The sequence below is a fragment of the Myotis daubentonii genome, chromosome 17 (genome assembly GCF_963259705.1).
Source record: "Myotis daubentonii chromosome 17, mMyoDau2.1, whole genome shotgun sequence".
NCBI classification, from domain to species: Eukaryota; Metazoa; Chordata; class Mammalia; order Chiroptera; family Vespertilionidae; genus Myotis; species Myotis daubentonii.
Genome location: NC_081856.1, coordinates 17206538 through 17233346, shown reverse-complemented (window position 1 = coordinate 17233346; position 26809 = coordinate 17206538). Strand labels below are relative to the sequence as shown.

General features: G+C 41.2%; 1 protein-coding gene across 4 annotated transcripts in view; it reads right to left on the bottom strand.

Annotated features, from left to right (window-relative positions):
- SLCO5A1 (solute carrier organic anion transporter family member 5A1) overlaps window positions 1-26809 on the bottom strand; it is a 112695-nt gene that overhangs the window by 67644 nt on the left and 18242 nt on the right. For all 4 annotated transcript variants that reach the window (XR_009449666.1, XR_009449665.1, XM_059672947.1 and 1 more), the window contains exons 3-4: window positions 6371-6503; window positions 1319-1533 (exon numbers count right to left, since the gene is read on the bottom strand). Coding sequence is in view for 2 of the 4 variants with exons in the window: in XM_059672947.1 (XP_059528930.1) it covers window positions 1319-1533; window positions 6371-6503 (348 nt within the window). In the remaining 2 variants the exon portion in view is untranslated. The remainder of the gene's footprint in view (window positions 1-1318; window positions 1534-6370; window positions 6504-26809) is intronic.

Below are 26809 nucleotides of genomic sequence, written 5' to 3'. Positions count from 1 at the left end.
GGTCGGCAAACTCATTAGTCAACAGAGCCAAATATCAACAGTACAACAATTGAAATTTCTTTTGAGACCCAAATTTTTTAAACTTTAACTATATGGGTAGGTACATTGTTATTAACTTAATTAGGGTACTCGTAAGGCTTAGGAAGAGCCACACTCAAGGGGCCAAAGAGCCGCATGTGGCTTGAGAGCCGCAGTTTGCCGACCATGGGCCTAGGTACATCCTCCCTAAAATAAGCATTTGGCACAGATTGTGCTTCATCATTTCATAAAAATCGTTTCAGGGAATTCAGGAAATAGCAGAAGCTAATGGGAGTGCAGCACTGTAGGTTTTCTGGATTAAAGGGATTTCTTGCCACTTACCAGATATACTGACGGCTGGACAAAGACGGGCTGGTTGAGATTCAGTTAAATAGGTTAGGTGTGAGACTGCCTAATCTAGCTATAATGAGTCATTATTTTTAAGAGAAATAAAAATGAAAAAACAAACCAGTACACATCACTGAAACGTTCTGGATGTTTTTGCGCTAGGTTGGGAGGCCCACCCCTAGTTGCCTTCTCTCTGTCCACTTACAAGCACTTGGCTGAGCCACTGTTGAATGAGATCCCTGTCCAGGGCTAGGTTTTATGTTTATAGAAGGATCAGGCCAAAATACCAAACCCACCATTCCCGACACAAACCATCCATTATATAATGCAATAAGTATTTTTAAAAATCCGACATCTCTAAATATAGTAAATGATATATAGAACTGTATCTTTGGATATAAATCCGTGCTAAATCAATGTTTCTCAATCTGTGGGGAACAATCATTTTATTATTATTATTTCCAGTCTATCATGTACTGATATTTTTTTTGCAAAATCCATTAAAAAATGAAGAAAATAAATTTTTAGCCCAACTTATGAACAAGAGATCACGGATCAATTCCAGGTCAGGGCACATGCCCAGGTTGCAGGCTCAACCCCCAGTGTGGGGAGTGCAGGAGGCAGCCAACCAATGATTCTCTCTCATCATTGATATTTCTATCTCTTTCTCCCTCTCCCTTCCAATCTGAAATCAATATTTTTTAAAAGAAAAGAAATTGTTAAAAATATGTACAAAATATAAGCCCAATGTTTTATTATCTCTGTTATATTCAACAGGCATAAAATGACTCTGTCAAATTTCTTTAAAAGTTTCCCAATGCTTACTCTCAATTTCAGCGCTGATCTCATCTCAGACCAGTAACAGCTGTGGGCAGCACTGGCCTGGGACCACAGTCTGAGTCACACTGATTTGAATAAATATGTGCCCGGTACTTCGAAAGACATACTTTACCTCTGATATTCTTTCCAAATCCCATAGGAGAAACTTTTTTGTCCGCGTGCTCATGATTGTTTGATTTCTCCTTCATAATGTCGTCGTCGCTAACAGCAGGAACAGAACATTTTTTCTTTTTCTTCTTGTGTCGAGGCGGAAGCTTTTTTGGAAAAGTAAACATTGGGAATACCACAAGAAGCATTGCAACGGCACAAAGGAGGAATCCACTCCACCTAAAAAATTGGGAAATGTGAATAGCATTTATGGCTTTTGCATTGTGAGTGAGAACAAATTAGCAAAGTAGAAGTTTGTGGTGATAAAATTCTCCAGGAAAAAAACCTTTGACCTTCATCAATTGTTAAACAGTAGGGGATTGAACAAACTAAGAAAATATAGGAATCCTCCCTTTCTGTGGGGTAAATGAGAAATCCACCCAATAATTATATGCATGATAAACATTATAATAAGCAACCTAGAATTCAAGTATTTTTAAGCACATATGTGTTAGTTCTGCTACAATGTATATTTTATAATAAACCAGTAACTCAAATTTAATAGAAAAATAATACAGATTCTATAGCATGCTTTGTGGACACTTTTTTCTTAGAAGAAAACCATTACTATCTCATGTAGAATGTATTGCTAATTGGCACTCAAATATTTTTCTGCAAACACTTAATATATTGAACAATATTAGCTGGTCCTCTCCATACTTAGCCACCAATGACATTTCATGTGATCCTTACTTCAAGAATTACAACCTAGTTAGAAGTGAGCTAAATATATACCTCCAAGAAATGCAAGAATGTATATAATTAAGTGTTAGATCAGGTGGAATAGAGCATGAATCCTATAAAAGTTCAGAGACAGGAAATGTGTGTCCAAAAGATACTTAGGGGATGTAGAATTGAGTGTTGTAGAACCGAGACCGTCTTTGAACTCATCTGAGGTTTCCATGCTGCAGAAACTAGGAAGCAAATACAGAGTGGAAGTCAACTTCGAGCCCTGCAGTAGAGTTCCGTGTTTATGGTCTTAGGCTTCCTGCTTGCATAATACTCCAGGGGCAAGCCCTCAGTCCCCTTTCGACCTTTTCTTAGCAAATAGCCCCGGGTCCTACCTAACAGAGCAGCTCTTTCTCACTAGGATTCCTCAACTCTGAACTGTGTCCTTAAGCCTTCCAAGTTCAAGAATGCTCAAACTCCATCCTCTGTAGCAACACCCTGTCGGTTGTAACCAGAATGCAAGCAGCATTCCAAGCATGAGTGTTGGATGCAACCCAGTGAGAATATAGATCAACTGCAAAGTGAAAATTCATTTATAAAAGCAGTGTCTCAATCACAGTGCTGTTAGTTGCTAAAGGTCATAGGTTAGCTGAGAGAATCATTCCTAGAACAGGTCATTAATAATCCAGTGTGCTATTTTAAAATATATTTAAAGTCACATCAAGTAAAGATTTTAGGACAACCAGAAAGTGGCTTTATTTTGAGAAGATTGCTCAGGACAGACATGTCACAATCTCAGTTATTCCGAATATAATCATGACCCCAGTGCCTGACACAGATTTGGGTACTGAAAATATGTCTTGAATAAATACATTGAATGGAATAGGTTTTTTAAAAATAAAGTCATTTGTCTGCAGGGAACATAGCTACTATAATATCTAGCCCTTTTAGCAGCTGGCTGCTCACGAGGCCTTCACTAACCTGGCCCTGCTCATCAACCTTTCTTGAATCTCTTTCTGCAAACTTGACATTCAGTCTCCCCAACCTTCAGTTCCCTAGACCTCTCGTGCTCTCTCCACAAGAGGGCAGGCAGCATAGCGAAGGGACAGTTTTGAGCTGTGGCTTCAGACAGACCTGGGTTTTTATCCGGTCTTTACCGCTCACTAGCTCTAAGATCCTAGGGAACTTAATTTTGCTTTTCTGAACCCACTCTCTCATCTGAAAGAGGAGTAATAAGAACTGTTTCAGAGTGGGGACTCCTTCCCCGTCCCCACGTGGGAGTCTGTGCTGTGAGATTCTTTCCCATTCCCCACATGGGAGTCTGTACTTGTTCTTCAATAAATTTCCACCTTAAAAAATAATAATAAAATAAAAAATAAATTTCCACCTTTGCTATACAAAAAAAGAAATAAATAAACTCTTTTGGAGTCATCAAAATCAATAAGCCAACATACAAAATGAACCTAACAAAATGTCTGCCCCGTCAGCAATCAATTTAGAGTAGCTCATTTTGTTTGTTTGCATGTAGATCTGCACGGAGGCTCCCACAGCCCCAGCCGGAGCCACTGCCTTAAAATTATACGCAAACATTAAAGATGCACTCATAGTAACCCAGAGCGAGAGTAAATATAGAAGAAGGGGAAGAATTAAAGTGAGTAAACAGTATAAATATTTGGGGGCATTCCTAAGCAGAGCAAAGCAGCCTACATTCCTCATGATCCACAGTAACAAATCGTTGTTAGCACACGACATAATGGTGGTGCTAAAGAGAACCCTGAGAAAAGGCGGCTAAGACAAGAGAGTGCGCATCACATGTTGGGAAAACAAACATAAACAAGAGTCAAAATTGAAAAGCCAGGGTTCTTAAGTCTTTTTTATGAGCCATTACTCAGAGCAGACTGTTCACTAAAAGGGTCAGTGAAGTATATTGATTAAGACCTCCACCCTGACTCAGTTTATCCCAGCTCTCGCCGACCTGAGGTTTTGGGGAAGTTATTCAAATCACTGAGCATCAGTTTTCCTTGTGGTTGTTGTAAGGCTTAAATGAAAAGTGTGTAAAGCTCTTAGTATAATGCTTGACACAGAGAAAGCACCTAATAAATGTTAGCATTATTCATTTATTCATTCCTTCACTCTTTCAGCATTTATTTATTGAAAAATATATCATTGTGCTAGGCATGGGATAAAATAACATTGTGTCAAATAACTATGTCTTTGCTCAAGGTGGAAGTCTTACAAGCAGGGCTACTCAATAAACAAAATTCATTTTTAAATTTCTATATTGAGGAATTTTATCATTTGTAGAACTAATAATGGGCCATTCAAATGAATAAAACTACTTGAACATTGATGAAATACAAAGGAAGGAATAATAACTAAAACATCATATAGCAAGAACTATTTAGAGCTCTACATACATAGACTCATTCATGCCTCACAACAACCCGGTGAAGTAGGTACTGTAACTATTTCCCATTTTATGGGTTTAAAAAACAATAGCAACAACTGAGACACAGAGAAGTTGAGTAACCTCCCCAAGGTCACACAGCTATTCAGCACCCAGGGGACTGTGGGTTTAAAGTATGGGTTCACTCTTAATCACTCCACTTTGCAAACAATTGGGTTGATATCTACTAGGAAACTTTCTAAAGATGGCATAAAGCACTGGAAAGCTGAAAGTTCCTGCCGCCTTCTTTCTCTCAGCTCTCTCGTTCGTCCTCTCTCACCATCAGACGTCCCCTACTGCTCTTCATATGAACATCTACACAGAACACAGATCATACATTGCATGTTGATAAAAATGGTTTAATAATCTAGTTTTCTGAGAGCAAAACAAAAAGGCTCTTATTCTGATTTATTTCAAAACTGCAAACAAAACAGTGGTTGAGACCAAAACTTTCGCTATCAGTCAAGCACTGAAAACTCCTGTGTTATTCCCCTCATGCTGACAAGGGAACTTCCTTTTGTATAATTTCAAAATTCTACCAAGCCAGGCTCATCTAGCCCTTAGCACTTCCATCTTCAGAGAGCATTACTTGTGAAAATAAGAAGTGTTCTGTAACCTAATTAATAGTTTTAACTGCTTTGAAAATAAATAGTGTGAAGCATTATTCCCACATACCTCAGAGTTATGAGGTTATTGTCTTGTAATGAAGCACAGAGCACAGTTCTCTACGAAATTCTTTAGAAACTAATTACTCGACACTCATGTCTGATACTGCAGTATTCTCCTTGGTATAAAATGAACATTTCTCATCAACGTACACCTATTACTAATGCATGTCAAATGAATCTAGGACAATACTTTTTGGTGCTTACAATCATGAAAAAAGAACTCATGTCCAAGTGGAGGGCTGTGAAGGACTTGAACAAATGCCTGGCTATCTGAATAAATAAGTGGAGTCCTCATTCTCTAAGTCCTCAACATGACTTACTTGACAAGGCAGCTAAGGGTTTGCAAGTGAGCGAGTAATTAACTCTCCAGCACCCACGGGGAACAAACTACTCCCAAATGAAAGGATTCACTGCATGTGACAATGGGAAAGTAGAGCTAGATTTCTGGCCAGTGGGTTGACAAAGCACAAACACAATATAATAAGAAAGTGGGGAGGGGCGACTTTAAAGGCACAGAAAAGATCATGAAAGCTTTGATTCAAGGGCACAGGAAAGTCCCAACACAGCCATATCACCCTTATCCTCCATTCTGCTATTAAGGAACCAACAGTCTCTATCCTGAAAAATGGGGATTAAGCTGGTATTCCCAAACCGTCTGTATCAGTTTCCTATTGCTGCTATAACAAATTACACAAATGTATTATCTTATAGTCCGGGAGGTCAGATGTCTAAAATGGGTTGGCAAGGCTGCATTCCTCCAGGAGGCTCTCGGAAGCACCTACCTCTTTGCCTGTCCAGCTTCCAGAGCCCACCTTCGCTCCGTGGCCCGTGGTCCCTTCCTCCCTCTTCAAAGCACATGACGCCAACCTCTGCCTCAGTCACCATGTCACCTTTTCTTACTCTGACCTCCCTGCCTCCTTCTCTTCCTTATAAAGACCCTTGCGATTATACTGGGTCCACCAGGATCATCCAGGATATTCCCCCATCTCAAGATCCTTAACTTAACCACATCTACAAAGTCCCCTTTGCCAGGAAAAGGTGACACATTCCTAAATTCTGGGGATTGGGACATAGATAACTTTGAGGGATTATTATTTTGCCTACTACCCCCTCCTCAGTGACTTTTGGCTGTTTTTCATATTCCCTCTGGGGAAGTTTTTATGTCAACTACAAGGGTACTGTGACTCTATCGTTAATCATAAGTGAAATGAAAAATTTAGTGAACAGTTCTTACCAGTTTCCAATGAAACGAGGGTCATTCTGGTCAAGTTGAACAGGATTTCTGGGATCAACATAAAAACCAATAAGAAGTCCACCTAATAAGTATCCCGCGGCAGGACCAAGAGCTCCCATGACATACATGATGGCTGAGAAGACAGAAGGGGAAACGTGAAATGCAGCGGCATGTCCTGACGCTCCGGTCGTCTGATTCCAGTCAGACCATGCAGAAGTCGCAGTTCAATCCCGCTAACAACTTCCAAACAGAGGGTGAAAAGATTCACTCTTCAGAGAACTTCAGAGATTGTGTCTGTGTTGACATTTGGGTTTCAAATCATGTCCTTTATTTAACGGTTGCCTGTTGTACTGTTAGAGCATGCAAATCATTTGAAGAACTTTTTGGTTGATTTTATTTTTTAATGTAAGTGCTCAGGACATACCTCAGACCCACACAGTTTACATTTCTGAAAGTACAAACATGAGTGGTTAATGAGGTGGTCATTGAATAACCAAGAGAGCCGAAACCGGTTTGGCTCAGTGGATAGAGCGTCGGCCTGCAGACTGAAGGGTCCCAGGTTCGATTCCTGTCAAGGGCATGTACCTGGGTTGCGGGTACATCCCCAGTGGGAGATGTGCAGGAGGCAGCTGATCGATGTTTCTCTCTCATCGATGTTTCTAGCTCTCTATCTCTCTCCCTTCCTCTCTGTAAAAAATCAATAAAATATATTTTTTTTTAAAAGATGGGCTTTAAAAAAAAAAAAAAAGAACCGAGAGAATATAATAGGTAGTCTCAATAGTAAGAAAAAGGGGGAAAAGTAGATGTCAATTGTCACAGCTAGAAGATTCTAACAGGTTAAGGGAATTCAAGGCCAGATTTTGCCATGAAGGTGGATTCAGTTGGATTGGCAAACCTTCTGAATCACCCTCAAATCACTCATATTTTCAAATCACCACTTTAGAATCAAAGATCTCACAATGAGTTTGGCTTACTGTTAACTGAGGAATCTTAGAGATTACTAAATCTCTTTAAAAGGCCTGAGTTAGAACCCAAGCGGAAAGCACCAACCCACAGCTGAATTAGAAGATAACTTTAGAAGCACATGTCCAAACGGGCAGGGGCTGGGTCTTACTGTCAGTAGATCGGGAAGGTTGTCATCCTATTCAAAACATTTCGCCATCAGCCTTGCCGGTGTGGCTCAGGGGTTGAGTGTTGACCTATGAACTGGAAGGTCGCAGTTCAATTCCTGGTCAGGGCACATGCCCGGATTGCAGGCTGGATCTCCAGTGTGGAGCGTGCAGGAGGCAGCCAATCAATGATTCTCTCTCATCATTGATGTTTCCATCTCTCTCTCCCTCTCTGAGATCAATAAAAATATATTTTTAAAATTTTTCACCATCAATATGGGCTTATAGCAAAAAGTAACGAGCCCATTGTCCATTCTTTATATTGTTTTCATGCTGTGATTTAAAAATTTTAAGTAAATAGTATTTCCCCAACTTTTAAATTTTGAGGTAGGGTATGAAATTCCTTGAAAGTCATGGAGAAATCTAGCCACACTCCAAACCCAGTGTTGGTCCTGACAAAACCCAGTTACTCGGGGTCGAATCAATCAACACTTTTCAGGAATGATAAACTCAGGTGCTACATGCTTCACACTTCTAGCGCCATCATGCATTTTAATCGTTGAAGAAATGAGTGGTTTGCCATATCCTTTCAACAAAACTGTATTCACCAAAAGCAAACTGGAATAATCAGAATAGCTGCACCTGAATAAACATTGAATAATCCTGTCCCTGCTGTTACTTAGAGCTACAGACAGCACCTCAGCACCTGCTCATGCTTTTCACACAATACAGTAGGGAGCGCGCAGTGTTTGTTTATTTTACAGAGTCACCTGCTTGTAGCAATAAGACATCAGGTTCTTGCACTTCTCCATCTGTGCGTGGAAATGCGGCCTGGAGGAGGCACACCTCAAGAGGCCAGCATTCTTTTGGAAGCCTGCTTTTCATCAAGTAAAACTCGTTTCGATAAATATCATCTTAGCCTCCCTGTCTACAGCCTAAAACGGAACTCAAGAATAGAAAGGCCTTTTCCAGACCCAGGCATTCCCGTATGCATGTGAAGATAAAAATGTATGTTTACACCTCCAGGCAAACCAGCACCACGTACAACTTAAAACTGTAATGAGGCCAAAATGTGACATAAATCATCTTCCCAAAATAATGCCTCTGGCACAAAAGAGTCTTCTTACAGACCCAGGTGAGAAGGGGGCACTTCTGCCAAACGGTTTGTGCCTGGGGCACTGGGCGCAGGTCTCCCAGCGCCAGGATGCCTGTGTGGCTGTGCTGGCGAGACCCGCAGTCACCCGCTGACGGGGAACCCACCTTAACTACGTCATGAGGCGCGGGTGGAGCTTTTAAAAATTCAGCTGTGTCATCAGAAAAACATCTTCAGCCCTGACCGGTTTGGCTCAGTGGATAGAGCGTCGACCTGCAGACTCAAGGGTCCCAGGTTCTATTCCGGTCAAGGGCAGGTACCTTGGTTGTGAACACATCCCCAGTAGGTGTGCAGGAGGCAGCTGATAGATGTTTCTCTCTCATTGATGTTTCTAGCTCTCTATTCCTCTCCCTCTCTGTAAAAAATCAATAAAATATATTTTTAAAAAGAAAAGAAAAACATCTTCATTATAAGCCCAACAGTATCATTCTCATTAACAGAAATATATACATGTATGTATACCTGTAGAACTTTACTATATATAATTATGTGTTATATATATGTTATATTCATATATGTATAGCTATATAACTATACTATATGCTACCATATATACTGTACATACTATATACAGCATATAGTACAGTAACTATACTATATGTTACTATGTTATATGTGTGTGTTATACATATATGTATATTATATGTATATGTGTATATACACACATGGCACCCCACCCCTCACCCCCTTGCTCTTTGTCACCCTACCCTGCTAGAGTGCACTATGGCACACAACACCATCCCACATGACATTTGTTTATTTGCTTATTGTCTGTCTCTCGCACTGGAATGTCATTTCCATGAGAACAAGGACTTTTATTCCACTGGTGCCATGTCCATGCCTAAGCAGTGCTGACCATAAGCACTAATAAATGTTGATGCATAGAGAAGGGATGAAGTCATGGACTTCAATCTCGAGTGGAGTAACAAAAGCCTTCGAAGTGGATTCGTCCTTGCAACAGTGCCTCAAAGAGCCATCCATGGGCGCCTGCCCCCTAGACCCCTGGGCTGCCCTGTCCCTGTGAGCCACCTTCCTCCTCCTGCCCCATGAAGTCCTCAGTGTGGCAGAGTTGGTTTCTGTGCTTTAGCCACAGAGCCTGAACTCCTACCCAGCCCACTCCAGGCCTGGCTGTTGCTGCCAGGCTGTCCCTGGGCCACCACCCTCCCCAGTGGGTTTCCAGAGTTCTCAGAGCCTCTCTGGAACTGGCCCAGGTTTGCGGGACCCTCATTTGAACTTGGTCTCTAATTTATCGGACTCGGTTTCCATGTTGTGCCCCACCTCCCACTCTTCCCTGCTCACTGCCCGCTTCCTCCTGGCCCTCCTGGCTCAGACCCACACGGCACAGAGTGCTGCTGGGAACTGATGCTGACAGGGGTGGGGGTCACATGAAAAAGTTGGGCTCGGGCTCAGGACCGGGGATCGCACCCAGGACGGTGTGCCAAGCGACCTGTCACATGACTAAGGTCCTCAAATGACCATTCAACCCAGGCTGGGCCGCAGTGAGAGCAGATCGCTCTCCTGAATACGTTTGGTGTCACGGCCACTGCAGATGAAAAGAGGACACGCCAAGCCGCCCACATGCCGCTGGGAAAGGACAGCAGCGGGGACGCCAGCTCCCACTCAGCTTGCATAATTCCTTGAAAATTAGCCAAGGTGCTTGAGAGTGTCACATTTAGAGAACTCTTCCCTCGCTCATTCTTTCCACTCACGAGCACAGACAGAGAGGACACCTTTGATCTGTTATTTTGAGCAGCCTTTTTTTTTTTCTTTTAAGTGATTCAGTCATTTTGACACAGACCTGCCAGCCGAAGGACAGCTGCCTGCGCTCTGTCACGTTGCTAAAACATCCAGAGAGCATCTGAGGTTCCAGATGAGACGGGAAATGGTTCTTTAGGTTCAAAGTATGTTCTCCTCACTACCATAGTGAGCAATAGTTGGTTTAAACTCACTCTCTTCCTCTAGAAATACTTTCAAAGTGATTTGTACTCTAAAAGGGAACAACCGAGTACATATATAAGCAGCCGGTTGCACTTTATTCCTATCTGGGGCATGGGAGAGGGGAGGGCTTAATGAACTGTGCCTTTAAGACATCACATTTGATCACCTGTGAGTGACTGTTGTCTATAAACTTAATCAGGTCCTTAAGAACCACCACAAAGACAGCTATCATGAAAGCATAAAAAAATATATATATGTCAAATTTTTAAAAATTACATTTTGGGGCAATAATATGTTTTAGTAACATTAAGTATGGATTCCCAATGCAAGAAATAATCAAAACATTAATGAATCCATGAGAAAATAACTTCACTAGTTATCAAAAAAATAGAAGCCACAAACAATGAAATACAACTCTAACCAAATAAATTAGCCCCAGAGTTATAAATTTGGGACAAGCTTTTGGGCAGCAGCTCACCATATATATCATGATGACATTTCTCACTGCATTATGTATATACGAAAGTAGAAACAATATTAATAATATTTTGAGGCATAATGCAAGTATTAACTTTAATGTTTAAGAAGAGTTTTTATGCCTTCAGGAAATACTCATGTTTATTTTTACTTTTTAAAATATACTTTTATTGACTTCAGAGAGAAAGGGAAAGGGAGGAACAGAAGCATCCACGATGAGAGAGAATCACTGATTGGCTACTTCCGGCATGCCCCCCACTGGGGATCGAGCCCACAACCCAGGCACATGCCCTTGACTGGAATCAAACCTAGGACCCTTCAATCTACAAGCTGACAGCTCTATCCACTGAGCCAAACTAGCTAGGGCAGAAATACTCATTTTAAAAATTTAAGTCCATTTTTCCATTATTGGCAATTTCTCAAAGATTCGACTTATCTATCTATATAAAAGCCTAATATGCAAATTGTCCCCTTGGGAGTTCCACTAGAATACCGGGAGTTTGATTGCTCACTATGATGTGCACTGACCACCAGGGGGCAGCACAGAATGAAGGAAGGCACCAATCGGCCCTGATCTCTGGCCAGGCCTAGGGACCCTACCCATGTATGAATTTCGTGCACCAGGCCTCTAGTAAGAGTATAAGCCCCAAGTAATATTTTAGTGGAACTATAATTCACTATGAAATAAAATGACATCACAACTATTGTTTATTGATGTTCTTCCAGAATCTACAATAGGCACTTAACATCTTTTGTGCCATTCAACACTAACAGCTTTATGGGTAGAAAATATATTATCCTTCCCAATTTACAGATGAGAAAGCTGAGCCCTGAGATTACCAATTACCAGTAAGGGGTAGAGCCAAAATTAGAACTTGGCTCTGTCTGATACCGAAGCATTTCTGTTTATGGACACATGTCTCTAAAATACAAAAAAAAATCAACCAAAGTTTAATTAGAAGATGTAGGTCTCTACCGCTAAAGAAATTAGTCCCATAAGAGCTGAAAAATCTCGAAATATTTTGGGAATTGCTAGTAGCAGGAGTCTTAAAAGCATTCTAAATGAAACAGAAGCTCATTTTTCATCTCCAGCATCATCACTAATTGGCTGCCATATGATGGCAGAGAAATGCACATTAACTAAAAAACACATTCCAAATATGTTGTATGACTCTTACTTCAATAATTACCGTGAAGACGCAGAGGAGTGTACCAGCTGCTAAGAGCAGATTAAATGTGTCTCCTGGGAAAGGTAAGCCATGCCAGGAAACACCTTCCAGGTAAACAAGCGGAGGTATGACACTCCAGTTTACTTTCCAGGCATTCGCAGAAGCATGAGCTCCATAGCAAAGAGCCAAGTCCAGAGCAAACTTAGGCACAAGTGGAAGAATGTCATGTACAAATGTCCCTACACATGTTGGCATGGCATCGTCATGGCCTTCCATGCAATTTTGCAGACAGTAAAGGGATACAAACTTTTAAGACATGTTTTATATTACCCCCTTCTTTCTATCAGTCCACTGGAGTTAGTTCTAATACAATCAGAGTGCTTACACTCACTGCAAAGCTTATTCTTATGTTTAGAAAAGTGTTAGCTGTCAAAGTCTATAGTAACTGACAGAACTATTGCTAAAAGATAACACTAGAGGCCTGGCCGGTGTGGCTCAGTTGGTTGGGCATCATCCCGTGCACCAAAAGGTTGTCTTTTTGATTCTCATTCAGGACACATGCCAGGGTTGCAGACTTGATTCCTGGTTTGATCAATGTTACTCTCTCACATCGATGTTTCTCTCTCTTTCTCTCTCCCTCTCTATTCCTCTCTTTCTAAAAATCAATAAAAATATTTTTTAAAAAATAAAGGATAACACTGGGAATCCTATATAATAAAAGCCTAATATGCAAATCGAACAAATGGCAGAACAACCAGTTGTTATGAAGTGCACTGACCACCAGGGGGCAGAAGCTCAACGCAGGAGCTGCCCCCTGGTGGTCAGTGTGCTCCCACAGGGGAGCACCGCTCAGCCAGGAGCCCTGAGCCAGGCTCACCGCTGGCAAGTGCAGCAGCAGTGGTGGGAGCCTCTCCCGCCTCCATGGCAGCGCTAAGGATGTCCCACTGCCATCAGTCAGACATCCCCTGAGGGCTACCGGACTGTGAGAGGGCACAGGCCGGGCTGAGAGACCCCCCAACCTCCGCCAGTGCACAAATTTTATTCACAGGCCTATAGTTTCTTTTATATATAATTATAATACTATACTAAATAACTTTATATATATTTTCCCACTCAATCTTCACAACAACCTTATGTGGTAGTGCTATTATTATCCTAATTTAAGGCACTTTCCTTTGTAACCACCTCATTGATAAAAGAAGAGAATCAATTCATCTGAATTAAAAACAAATAATCTCTGACTCTGTTATATAACAATCACAAAGGTGATTTATAAATACAAGCAATTTTACTAAGTTAATATACCTAACTGCTTTGTGTTTCTTCTAACACTTTCACTTAGAGTAAGAATAAATTCTCATTAGGGGGGATAAATGGTGATGGGCAGAGATTTGACTTGGGGTGATGAACACACAAGACAATGTATAGATGATGTGTTGTAGAATTTTGCAACTGAAACCTGTATGATTTGTTAACCAGTGTCACCCCAATAAATTCAATACAAAGGGGGGCAAAGGAAAGCGGATCTAGAGTAGACTTTTATGAGGAGGAAATATGGCAAATGATCAATCTAAAACAAGGTATTTTATTTTAAATAAAAAGTAATGCTCAATGTCCCAGGGGCAATTATGATTCAACTTGATGTTTGAGTGGTTCATAAGAGCACTGGCTTCAGCATCAGATGTCTATAACTATCAGGGACTGGCTCCATGGTCTTAGACAAAATACTTAATCCTGCTAGACAGGCTTCCTCATCTATAAATAGAGAACCATAATCTATCTACTTCCAAGAGCTATTGAGGGAATAAATGAGACAATGCACATAAAAGCTTTAGCACTTACTAAGTGCTCAGTCAATGTCAGCTATAACAATTAACATCATTACTTCTATTATTATATCTCACTTAATCGTTGAAGTTATGATTCTGAGATAATACAAGAGTTTAAAATATCTTCAAATCACAAAAGGATGATGATGATATACTCAGTATCATTTTAGTGTTAAATGTATTTACTGAAGTCTTTAAATAGGGAATTCACATAGCTGGTTATCAGATAATCAGAATATTCAATTACTCAAAACACCTTATCCTCTAATGAGTCATCAATCAATAGTTACTTGTTGAAGTTATACTTATGAAATAGCTGGTGTTAAATATTAAGAGTGATATATGTGTGAACTTAAAAAAATTAATGAACAGACAAAATAAAAACTAACTCAAAGATACAAACAACAAACTGATGGTTCTCAGATGGGAGGAAGGTTGGGAGACTGGGTGAAAAAGGTGAAGGGTTAAGAAGTACAGATTGGTAGGACAAAATAGTCATGGGGATGCAAAGTACAGCATAGGGAGTATAGTTAATAATATTGTAATAACTATGTCTGGGGTCAAGTGGGCACTAGACTTATTTGGGGATTGCTTTGAAAACTATATTATCTAACCACTAGGTTGTACACCTAAAATTAATAATATAGTGTACAGTGTGTCAACTGTAATTGAAAATATTTTTAATTGTAAATATTATTTGTGATAAAAAGGGCCATGTTCCTTCCTATAAAGAGTTTGTGAGGAACTCTTTCTTGAGAAACAAAATACACAAGAAAAGATAATTACCAAAATAAGACATTCTATGATAAGGGCTAAATGGTGGTTCCAATAGAATTTGAGAAGACTTAAGGAGCGAGAGAAATGGAAGAAGAAATCTGATACTTTAAGTGCCTCCTCTGTGCTTTTTAAACACAATACTTAATTCTCCCAACAAAATTACTGAGCAGTAAGTTTAATGAGTTCCCACTTGACAGAAGGATTCTGACCTTTGAAAGTTAAGGAATATACCCAAGTCACAAACCTAGTAAGTGGCAAATTCAAGACCAAGACCGTCAGACTCCAGAGTCCAAACATTTATACTTCATACCACATGGCCTCCTGGGTGATTTGAATGAAATTTCACTTTACACAACAAATATCAAAATCAAACTATGAAAAAAAAAACTCATTAGTGTTCTCCCAGTAGAAAGATATTAATTTATGCAACTGCCAAATAATACATAAGAGATCTCAACCCTAAGTCCCACTCTTTAATAAGAAAATCCTGAACTGACCTACTGGTTTGGCTCAGTGGATAGAGCGTCAGCCTGCGGACTAAAGGATCCCAGATTCAATTCCAGTCAAGGGCACATGCCCTGGTGCAGGCTCGATCCCCAGTAGGGGGCATGCAGGAGTCAGCCAATCAATGATTCCTTCTCATCATTGATGTTTCTATCTCTCTCTCCCGTCCCTTCCTCTCTGAAATCAATAAAAATATATATTTAGAAAAAAAATCCTGAATTGTCATAGGAGCTAATATAATTTTCAGAGCAAAGTTATTAAAGATGTTTTCATAAATTTGCTATGTTAAGTTTTCAAATTTACTCACAAATTTACTCAAGTTCTCAAGGACATTTCTAGAGTAATCTCATCACTTACAGAGCATTAACTCTGCAACCTGCTGACTAGACATAATATAGCTATTATGTAATATTTAATAGTTCAAAATGTGAAGTTAATATTTTTCTGAAAATACTAAAGGAGCTAGTATATAAAAATGTCAACTGTGATCAGAAAAAAATGGCTTTGAATACTGTCTAATTCTCTTATACTCATTTTAAGAGTTCTACATTTTGTATCAGGGATGGCCTGAATAAATAATATCATTTGCTATAAGGCAATTCTTTTTTATATTTTAGCTCATTGTCTATGATACAGACTTATCAGTCTTTTGAAGCCTGGCCAATCCTTCAATTTTCAGCTACTATCAGAAAGTTTCACCAATTGGCAAATATGGTGAGCCAGGGGGAGCGGGGCGGGGGGGGGGAAAGCAGGTACTTCCTATGAGCATTTTTTTAAATTTTTTTTTATTGATTTTTAGAGAGAGAGGGAGAGAAAGAGAAACATTGATGTGAGAGCAAAACATCAACCAGTGGCTACTGGTTCTGTTTTTCTGGAATGCCCTGACTAACACAGATTTGCTTCAGATATCTAATTTCTTTTTTTTTTTTTTTAAATATATTTTATTGATTTTTTACAGAGAGGAAGGGAGAGAGAGAGTTAGAAACATCGATGAGAGAGAAACATCGATCGGCTGCCTCCTGCACATCTCCTACTGGGGATATGCCCGCAACCCAGGTACATGCCCTTGACCGGAATCGAACCTGGGACCTTTCAGTCCGCAGGCCGACGCTCTATCCACTGAGCCAAACCGGTTTCGGCAGATATCTAATTTCTTTATGCCCCATAATGATTATGACTGAGGTGTAACCACCACTATCCTGAAAGAAGCCATTCGCTGCATAGACAGCCCTAGCCACCAGCATGTGCATTTGCTGATGAGGCACTGTAATTCACCAGGTTGTCCGTATGAGATAAAAACATGAACTTGGGTCCACAATCCCTGAGCCTAAACTCAAGGCTGAATGTGTCTTGGAATTAAGAATTTATTACCTTTTACAAATTTAAAAGGATGAATGATGCCATAGACTATGTAACTCCCCCAGTGGAATGTGGAACGGTGCTCCAAAATCAACCACGCTATTGCTACTGCAAAAAAATGAATGAATATTCATACTAAGTAGGATTTAAAAACCAGCTCCCTATCAGATCAGGCCTAATTCTGCCATCAAATGGGTTGCAAAACTAACTTTGGGATTTCAGAGTTATTAATAGAATGTAAAATGAATAGGAGAAGAGTAATAGCAGTAGAAAATGTTTGCAGTTGTTATTCTGAGAGCTGGCATCTGAGAACGGATGTCAGGCACCAGCCATGGGTCCTCAAGAGGGTATTTTGCTCAACCAGTTAAAATAACACCCAGGAGGGGGGTGGCAGGGAATAGAACACGGTAAAGAGGGGATAAATGGTGATGGAAGGAGACTTAGGGTGGTGAACACACAATACAATATACAGATGACAGATTATAGAATTGTACACCTGAAACCTATAGAAGTTTGTTAACCAATGTCACCCCAATCAATTCAATAAAAAAGTAAAATAAAATAAATAAAAAATTAAGTAAGTAAATAAAACACCTCCCTAAATGGTGAACTAAGCCCAAATTGTTATTAGCCCTGTATTTGACCAGCCTTCACTTTTTGAACATGAGTTCTATCCTTCTGATTACAGGATTTAATATGATAAGGCCTGCAGAGTAAGTCAAGAGGCAGGTGTTTTTTTAAAGTCACCTAACTTCAGGCAGTGGGGTGGGGTGGGGTGGGGGGGGTCCAATCAGGGAAAAAGGAGACATGTAATACTTTAAACGATAAAAAAAATCCTCTAACTTCACATTATTTCAGGAGGTTTAAAAAGCCATGGAATCAACCCTGAGGTTATTCACCAGTTCTGCTCCTTTGACCAAAATTATACGTTGACAATCATCCCTCTGGGACAGCTTTGCTTCTTCAGTGAATTTCTGTATGCTTAGCCCGTAATTATGAAACTGTGCTTATTCTAATGGCCGCCACGAGAAAAATATTTGATTTAAAAGAATAACAAAAGGCCGTGAAAGGGCTCCGAGTGTTCCTATTGAATTGGATAGTAAATTGCTGAGTCCAAAACCAGCATCCAGAGACCTGTGCAAGTCTCAGTCCTGTCCTGGGCCGTGGTCACTAGAAACAGCGTAAGTGATCCAGGTCCCTCACTGTGTGCTCCACATTTACCCTAGTAATTCGGGTTAGTTCTCATCCAAACGCTGCCAGCTCAGCGTGAAATTGCCAGCCCACATTATACCTTGTGGGATTTGTTTATAAACATGATATTCCAAGAGTCACAAACATTATAATATATGAGACTAGAGTGATGATAACAACCCCTTACACCTCCAGTGAACAGTTCACTCTAACAACCTTAGTATAAACTGATTACACGTGCAATTATCATTTTTATTATTCATTTAAACAGTGAACCATATATTATAATAACATAATGCATGATCGTTTTATTATTTAAATAAGATGCTTCCCTACTGTGCATCTTAATTACAGAACGAGGGCAGCATGCCAACCAAAACCATAGTCTTAGTACAATCTAAAATTATCGTCTCACGAATATGTAAGTCTTTGCTATAGCAAATGACTTAATTGGGTTCCCCCAGAAGCGGACCCTAACAGCTCTTCCCAAAAGCGGCCTGAGGGGACCTCTGAAAATGATTCGCTATTCACTTGACCCAGAAAACCCACAAAACAATGCAAATCAAGAGGTTCAAATCTTCATGTTCACTTTAAGGACACTGGTGCCACTGCCCAGGCCATCAAGGGTATGATATCCGAAAAGCCACAAGTATCTGAAGGGTGTCACTTTACAGAAGGAATGTTTGTCATTTGTCGTTACAAGGGTGGAGTTGGTAGGTGTGCCCAGGCCAGGCAGTGGGATGGTAATAAGGCCAGTGGCCCAAAAAGAGTGTTGAATCCCTTGTGCTTAAAAATGTAGAGAGTAGTGCTGGACTTAAGGGCTTAGGTGTAGATTCTCTGGTCACTGAGCACATCCAGGTGAACAAAGCTCCCCAGACGTAGCGCCGAACCCCAGACGTAGCGCAGAACTCACAGAGCTCCTGCGAGGATGAACCCAGACCTGACGTCTGCCTGCCACACTGAGAGGATCTTACTGCAAAAGAGCAGGCTGTTCCCAAACTAGAAGAGGAGGCTGCAAGAAGAAAAAGATATCCCAGAAGAAAGCAAAGAAACAAAACTTACGGTCCAGGAGTAATTAAGCATCAAATAAATGCTAAATAAAAGTAAAAAATAAAAAGCAGGCCTAAGACAGGGATTTGAATTAAGTAGTTTAGTATGATCATGGAATACATTCATACTGAATTTAGGGACACCAAACAGTGTGAATCCATCTAAATACTGTGCCCCTCCCCTCCCCTCCCCTCCCCTCCCCTCCCCTCCCCTCCCCTCCCCTCCCCTCCCCTCCCCTCCCCTCCCCTCCCCTCCTCTCCTCTCCTCTCCTCTCCTCTCCTCTCCTCTCTCTCTCTCTCTCTCTCTCTCTCTCTCTCTCTCTCTCTCTCTCTTTCTCTCTCTCTCCTTCTCCCTACCACTCCCTCTAAAAATTCAATGGAAAAAATATCCTCTAGTGAGGATTAACAACAAAAATGAATAAATAATGCTATAATCAACAAATTAATGGCCTTTTCTAATCAGTAATTACAGAAAGCTTGAAAATATTGATCTGACCATTGAAAAAAGCTCAGACTATCAGGATAAAGAACATTGTAAGTAGCAAAGTCAAAAATAAAGACAAAAAGGGAAATATCTAAATTGACATTCTCTTTTCTTTTTTTCTTTTTTAAAGCAGACTTTTTCCCTAGCATCTATTTTTATTAAATATTAAGAATAAATGAAGTCATCAATCAATATATTTTATATCACCCATCTTCTGCAGGACCCTGGGAGTTAAAAAATGTGAGCACCCTCAGAAACACTACAATTTAGTTGGGAAAAGGAGATAAGCACATGAAATATTAAAAGACACAGAGATTAATATCATTTCAGTACAAAAAAATTGGAAGCCGGAGTGTGATTAATTGCCAATGAACAGAGAAGGGCCACTGCAATTTACAAAGGCCAAAATGTGAACACTTTGGACAAGGATATATTTAAGCAAACTCTTCAAGGATGAGTAAAATATGGGCATAAAGGAGACAGGAAGGTGAAGACACTCGTTCCAAAATATGGTAGGAAATGACCATAAATCAGGTAAAGATGGAATATTTGGGAGAGCAGGGAAAAGAGCAAATGTTGAGAATCTTCTGTATCAATCTAGGAAATTGGATTGTATCCTCAGTAACCTGAGGAGCCCTCAAAGTGTTTGGGCAAAGGAGTGACACAATCAAAAGGGACATTAGTCTGGCATCACGATGTAAGGACCAAAAGGAGACAATGGACAAGAAAACCCAATAGTCCGGGCATGACATGGTAAGGATCTGAACCAGGCTGGACCAAGGGACAGTGGTGTGAGAGACATTTAGGACAAAGAATTTATAAACTCTAAGAAACCAAAAGATTCACTGGTCTCCACAACACGTGGCCAAGAGAAGGATCATTAACAAAAATTAAAAATTAAGGCAGAAAGCTGATTTCAGAGCAGATGAGAACTCAACAGAAATAAATCACAGAACAGTGAGACCAAAAATCATAGGATGTGGTGTGAATACTGGCATATATTCTTTTGAAAAATAATCATAGTAAATATACTATTCTAAGTAGTGTTTTTCTAATTATAAAGCAACTCAAGTTCACTGCAAATTTGATACTAAAGAAAAGAACCCAAAACATAAAAATCAGAGTCCTGCTTACCCAAAGATGACTACTTGAACATTGTGTCTATCCTGTCAGTCTTTTACTAATGTCAAAAATAATAACAAGGCCTAACGGGTTTGGCTCAGTGGATAGAGCGTCGGCCTGTGGACTGAGGGGTCCTGGGTTCCATTCCGGTCGGGGGCATGTGCCTTGGTTGCGGGTGGGAGGCAGCTGATCGATGTCTCTAACTCTCTGTCCCTCTCCCTTCCTCTCCGTAGAAAATCAATAAAATATATCTTTTTAAAAAATAATAACAACAAAACAATAAAGAACTTAAAAAATAACAAGAGGGGAAGGGAGGAGGCAGAGAGGGGGAAAATGGCTAAGATTTATTGACTGCCTAGTATGTTCCAAGTGCTAGACTAATCTCTTAACATACATTAATGAAGTTATCTATATATATATAAAAGCCAAGAGACCAGAACTCCAGAACAACTGGAACGATTGGAACAATTGGTTGCTTTGATGCGCACTGTGTCCTGATAGGTTCCCCCCACCCCAATCTGGGGCAAGGCGGGTCAGCCAACCTCCCACAGCCCCTCCCCCCTGGCTGGCCCGGCCCCAATTGGCCCCAATTAGGGCGGGCCGGCCAGACTCGACCCACGCACAAATTCATGCACCGGGCCTCTAGTTCTTTATAACAACCCTATGAGATAGGTACAATTCTTATTTCTTTCTGCTGATAGAGAAACTAGAGCCCAGAGAGCTTAAGAAACCTGCCCAAAGTAACAAAGCGTTGGTCTCTGAGCCCAGGCAACTCAGCCTGACCCGGGATCTTAACTACCATGTAGCAGTATATTGCCTCTTGCACTGTGTGCTTATATAATGGATAGCAGTTTGAACACATATAATAGAACTATACTCATTCATTCATTTTTTAACCAAGTCTTTAAACTTAGCTGCTCACATGAACAACAGAATTCCTTAGGAAATATCCATTTGAGGGGGAGGCAGGCTGCCAACTGGCATCTTTTCTTTAAAATAATTATTTTCCCAGTGGCTGTTGTTCCTTCAGTCTCTAGGGGTGAGGCCCAGGAACCTGGATTTGAGCAAGCCCTCCAGGTGATTCTGATGCTCACTAAAGCTGGATAACCACTGGTCTAGATTCTCCTTAAGATAAATTCCACCCAGGAAATTCTAGAATTCTATTATTTGTGAGCAAGTCCCTTAAGGTGCTTTACGCATTTTACAGGGCAATGGACTAATGTCTCAAGTTTCCTTAGAGCCTTAGAATTACATCTGGCAGCATACTGCTCTTCCCTACAATGGAAATAAAGCCCAATTAACACACAATGTTCTCCCTGAGAATTGTTTAATTTAATAGCTACCCCAACACATTGGAGGGCCATTTTACTGTATGCTGTAACTTAGAAAAATCAGTTACCCTAGAATAATTAAAGCTCTCACTAACAAAGAGTAGGTTCCTCAAAATGAGAAACACACACAGAGAGAAAGACTTTCTCATCATGAATTAATCCCTTGACTATATTCCCAGTGACAACACAGGAAACCCAAATGCGTTTTTAATACTGAGAAACAGTCCAGAGGATGATTTGTACACTCTCATGTTCATCTATTTTCACTTCCTCTTAACTGAATATGAACAGTGGGCAGTTTTTCATAGAAGTTTTACTAGAGGATGCCGAATCAAGCTAGCATTATTGGATCAACAAGTCTGCGGTATCAACATCACTCACAAACCACAGCACCTTCTAGGCCAGTGATGGCGAACCTATGGCACGCGTGTCAGAGGTGACACACGAACTCATTTTTTTGGTTGATTTTTCTTTGTTAAATGGCATTTAAATATATAAACTAAATATCAAAAATATACATCTTTGTTTTACTATGGTTGCAAATATCAAAAAATTTCTATATGTGACACGGCACCAGAGTTAAGTTAGGGTTTTTCAAAATGCTGACACGCCGAGCTCAAAAGGTTCGCCATCACTGCTCTAGGCCTTCCACAATCCGGCCCAAACACGCCGTCATGCTCATCCAGGACGGCTCTCGGTTCCTGCCAAACTGCGCCCTCCCCACTTCCCCGTCTTCTATTTCCATCCTACCCTCTCACCCTCTTTGGCCCAGCCCAATCCTGCCCTGCGCTCAAGGTGGACTCCTACGCATGCCACGCCTACCAGCCCAGCCCAAAAGGCTATCTCCCTCTTGGGAGTTGGACAGCATCCAATGACAGGGACTGCACTGCCATCAGCTGATGTGTTTCATCTCCTCTTATCATCTCCAGTGTCAGTGAAAGAAGACCGGGACTTACACATTTCTGCACGCTCCCTCACCTGTTCTCTCCCAAACCTGCCATCTGGCATTGTGGGCTTGTCCCTTGGTTTCAGGGGTACCCACAGGTCTCGCTACAAGACCATCCTATGCCTCTCAAGGGATCCCACCAGCCAGGTGAGTCCCCCACACCTCCTCGCCTCCCTGTTGGGGAGAAGGAGAAAGGAGGAAGCAGCAGGGAGGGAATCCTGACATACAGGAATCTTGGGGTGGTTATAAGATAGTGCTTCCTTGTGACGCAGGTCAGAGACCAGGGTAGATGATATCCCTGGGGTATATGTGAGTTTTTCACTGTCCTCTGGGAATAGACATTAGAATTCCCAAGAGAAGATGTAGGATAAAACCAGGCCTGGACGCAAGGCAATTTTGTTAGGATCTGAAATCTATCCCTTAGAAATCAATCAGCATCTTGTCTTTTCGGAGTTTGTTTCCCTGTTGTTCTCTGTGTTTGTGGACGTCTCTTACAAACTGCAGACTGGTTTAAAGAAAACCAGGGAAGGGGCTGTCTGTTCCATAGTTGTTAGCACGTGGGGCAGGAGGCTACCAGCCCACTCTCCTAGGCCTCAGGATGAGCGTGGAAGTGAAGTGAGGCAGCTGCAGGGGGAGGTGAACAGGAGTGTCAGTCCTATTCGTGAGCTACTCACCCCACCTGAAGGCCCTCCTGTCAGAGAAACCTGGACGTTCCCGGGTTCTCCCGCGTAAAGGCCAGGGTGAGCCCTCACAGTCACGGGTGCTTCATAAAGATAAATCCATGTGTTAACTCCTCCTCACCAAAAAACAGCCAGCGTCCTCAAGCTTTGGTGGTCCTAAAGGCAGCCATCGCCGGGCGTAAGAGGTGACTTGGAGCTCACCCCGAGACACCTAAGAATCGCTACTCAGACCATTCTCCGCTTAAGGACCAGCTATGCTCCAAGGGAATACTTGCCACTGGCCATACCTACAGCCACTACACTCCACTGGACTGCTGGTATGAACCACATACAATATAGCCTGGAGCACAGAAAAGACACAAAACGTTTAACAGCCTCTCACTGGCAAGTCCCAGTGGCTACTCTGTGCTCTCAGACATGCTGCTACTGGCTTCCCCAAAACCCCAGGAGGGAGAGAGAAAGGAGAAACAGGCTCCCAGTTCCTTCTGACTCAAGGATCCCAACATCAGAGCTGGTACTAATTCCATATTTCAAACTACTTGATTGTATTAAATATGTGTTAAAATACATTGCAGTTAAATTAAAACGAGGCAGAGGGCAAAAGCACAATGAATGCTGCTGTGAGGACTCTCCAGGCTTACTTTCCTAGAATTCTGGGTGTTTCCAATAGGTATAGCTGCAAAAAGCATTCAGATTTCCAAAACAACCCACCACAGTCTGCCGAACATTATTTACCAGCATTCCAATGTATGTCCGCAAGCAGAGCTCCCTTCCCCGACTTAAACAGAATCCAGAAGCTCCCCACCCCCCGCCCCATATAACACACCCGCTGGGAACTGGGACCAGCTCCACAACAGTGATGGGGAAGGCCAGACCTTTGTATCACAGAAGCTTCAGGAAGGTGGAGAATGAGGTAGAAACTACACACAGCGGCGATGGGAGCAACACGTAAGCCCAGGCCGTGGCCTTTCCTTGGAAATTGTTGTTTCTGACCAGGATCTATCCTGGACAATAGTGTCCCAGGATCACCTGGGAAGCTTTTTGAAAGTACAGATTCAAGGACGTGACCATAGATAGTCCTACTAATGCAGAACCCTCTGCACAGGTGCCTCTAGGAAGCTACACTTTGATGATGATCAGAGATATTTAGAAAGCCCATTCTGCCCAGTGTTCATTGGGTAGAATTATTTACACTGTTTGCAACAGCCAAGACATGGACGCAACCCAAGTGCCCCTCCACAGACAAGTGATAAAAAAAAAAAAACTATGGAATATTACTTGGCCATAAAGAAGAATGAAATCTTACCATTTGCATCGGCGTAGACGAACCTAGAGCAGTGGTTCTCAACCTTCTGGCCCTTTAAATACAGTTTCTTACGTTGTGACCTCAACCATAAAATTGTTTTCGTTGCTACTTCATAACTGCAATTTTGCTACTGTTATGAATCGTAATGTAAATATCTGATATGCAGGATGGTCTTAGGCGACCCCTGTGAAAGTGCCAAAGGGGTCGCGACCCACAGGTTGAGAACCGCTGACCTAGAGGGTATTATGCTCAATGAAATGTCAGAGAAAGACAAATATGATTTCACTTATACGGGAATCTAAAGAACAAAATAAATAAATGCAATGGGGGGGGGGGGTCGGGTAAGAAGGCCATTCCAAGGTTTTTGATATCAGAATTATGAACTGATGTTCCATTTTCTATGTCAGTTCTCAAGTGTCCATTAAGCCTGTGCTTATACATGGCTTCCTCTAAGGATCTTATTTAAATACCTTTCACAAAGGCAGTTCCATGTGGGCTCCTTACGGCACTTAGCATGATTTGTAATTACTGGCCTTTTACTTGTATATTATCTGTCCTCCCCAGTAGACTAAGTTCCACGAAGGCAGTCCTGTTTCCTGTCATACCTCAGCATCCAGCACAGAGCGTATGTCCATGAACCTTTGATGAGTGAAAGGACATTGTCTTCAGCTCTCTCGTTTCATCTTATTGCCACATGTATCATAGAGGTAGAGGACAAGTCACTATTGGCCAGTGAATGAGATAAATCAGAACAGCTGGGTGGCTCAAGATCACAGAGTGATTAAGTGGCGAGACCAGACCGCATCTAACACCAAGATTCAAGCTTCAAGTTGCAGCCAACTCCTTTCCAGTCTCCCACGCTGCCTCCCTTCAGCAAATATCAAAGTTTATTAATATCCAACTGACTGAAGAGATGGTGCCTGTGTCTCAAAGCTTTATATTTATTTGTACGGCAGGCAATTGTACATCTCAGAAGCATAAGCCACCGGGAGCCTATGTGGAAATGAAATGATTAATAGCACTCAAATTAAAATCACAGATGATGCCAAATAAAAAGAAGAAGAAAACTCAAAAGGGGGAGAGGCACTTTTTGGCCAGATTCTGTGACTGGTGAAGAATAAATATCTGGTGTTAGAGTACACATTGTGAGATTTTAATGGATGGATTTTAATAATGGATTTTAATATGCTCCTAAAAGCTACAAACAAGGTACTTTTTTAATAATCATAGCTAAAGAAATTCATAGTCTAGTAAAAAACGCCTCCTTGTATGGTAAGAAATTCACCTTCCCACCTGAAAAAAAAGTAAGTATTCTAAGTTTTTATTTTTGCGCATCAATTTTTCTTAAAGCAAGGCAGCCTATGGGTTCAAAACTGAGCCAGCAAAATCTGAAACCAACTCATTACAGAAAATGTGCAGTAATCAGCATGTACTTTTTAGCCTAACTCAGATAGAGTAACAATTTGCCTTTTAGGTATGAGAGAATATCAACATCAACGAGGAAAAGGAATACTTATTTTTTAACCTAAATACAATTGCCAATGAAACACTTTGTTTGGCACACAAATTTGAAACAACAACAACAAAAACACACACACAAAGAAACAAGCCATCCATCAAAACACAGTAAAATATGCTAAGAAGAAACTCTGAAAAGACCTGGAATCACGTCAGTCATTTAAAACCAGCTGGGTCAGAACACCGACACACTCTGCCTTCGCAGGACTACTTAGAAGACGATGATGATTCTAATTACCATATCACCACTAGTGTGCCAAGTTAATTATAATTATTGTTATACATTTTCCATGTACTGCCATAGTGTATATGACCTGAGGTGGAGAGGGTTTGGGGGGAGGGAGGAGAGAAGAGAGAGGAGGGATTTTGTGTTTTGTTTTAGTGTTTGTTCTTTGCAATGGGGATGGGTGAGCATTGCTCCTATCCCCTGCCTTCTGGAGGGTCAGTGAGTAAGGAACCTCATTTGCAAGTTGACAGGACAAGATGAGAGCAGTGCA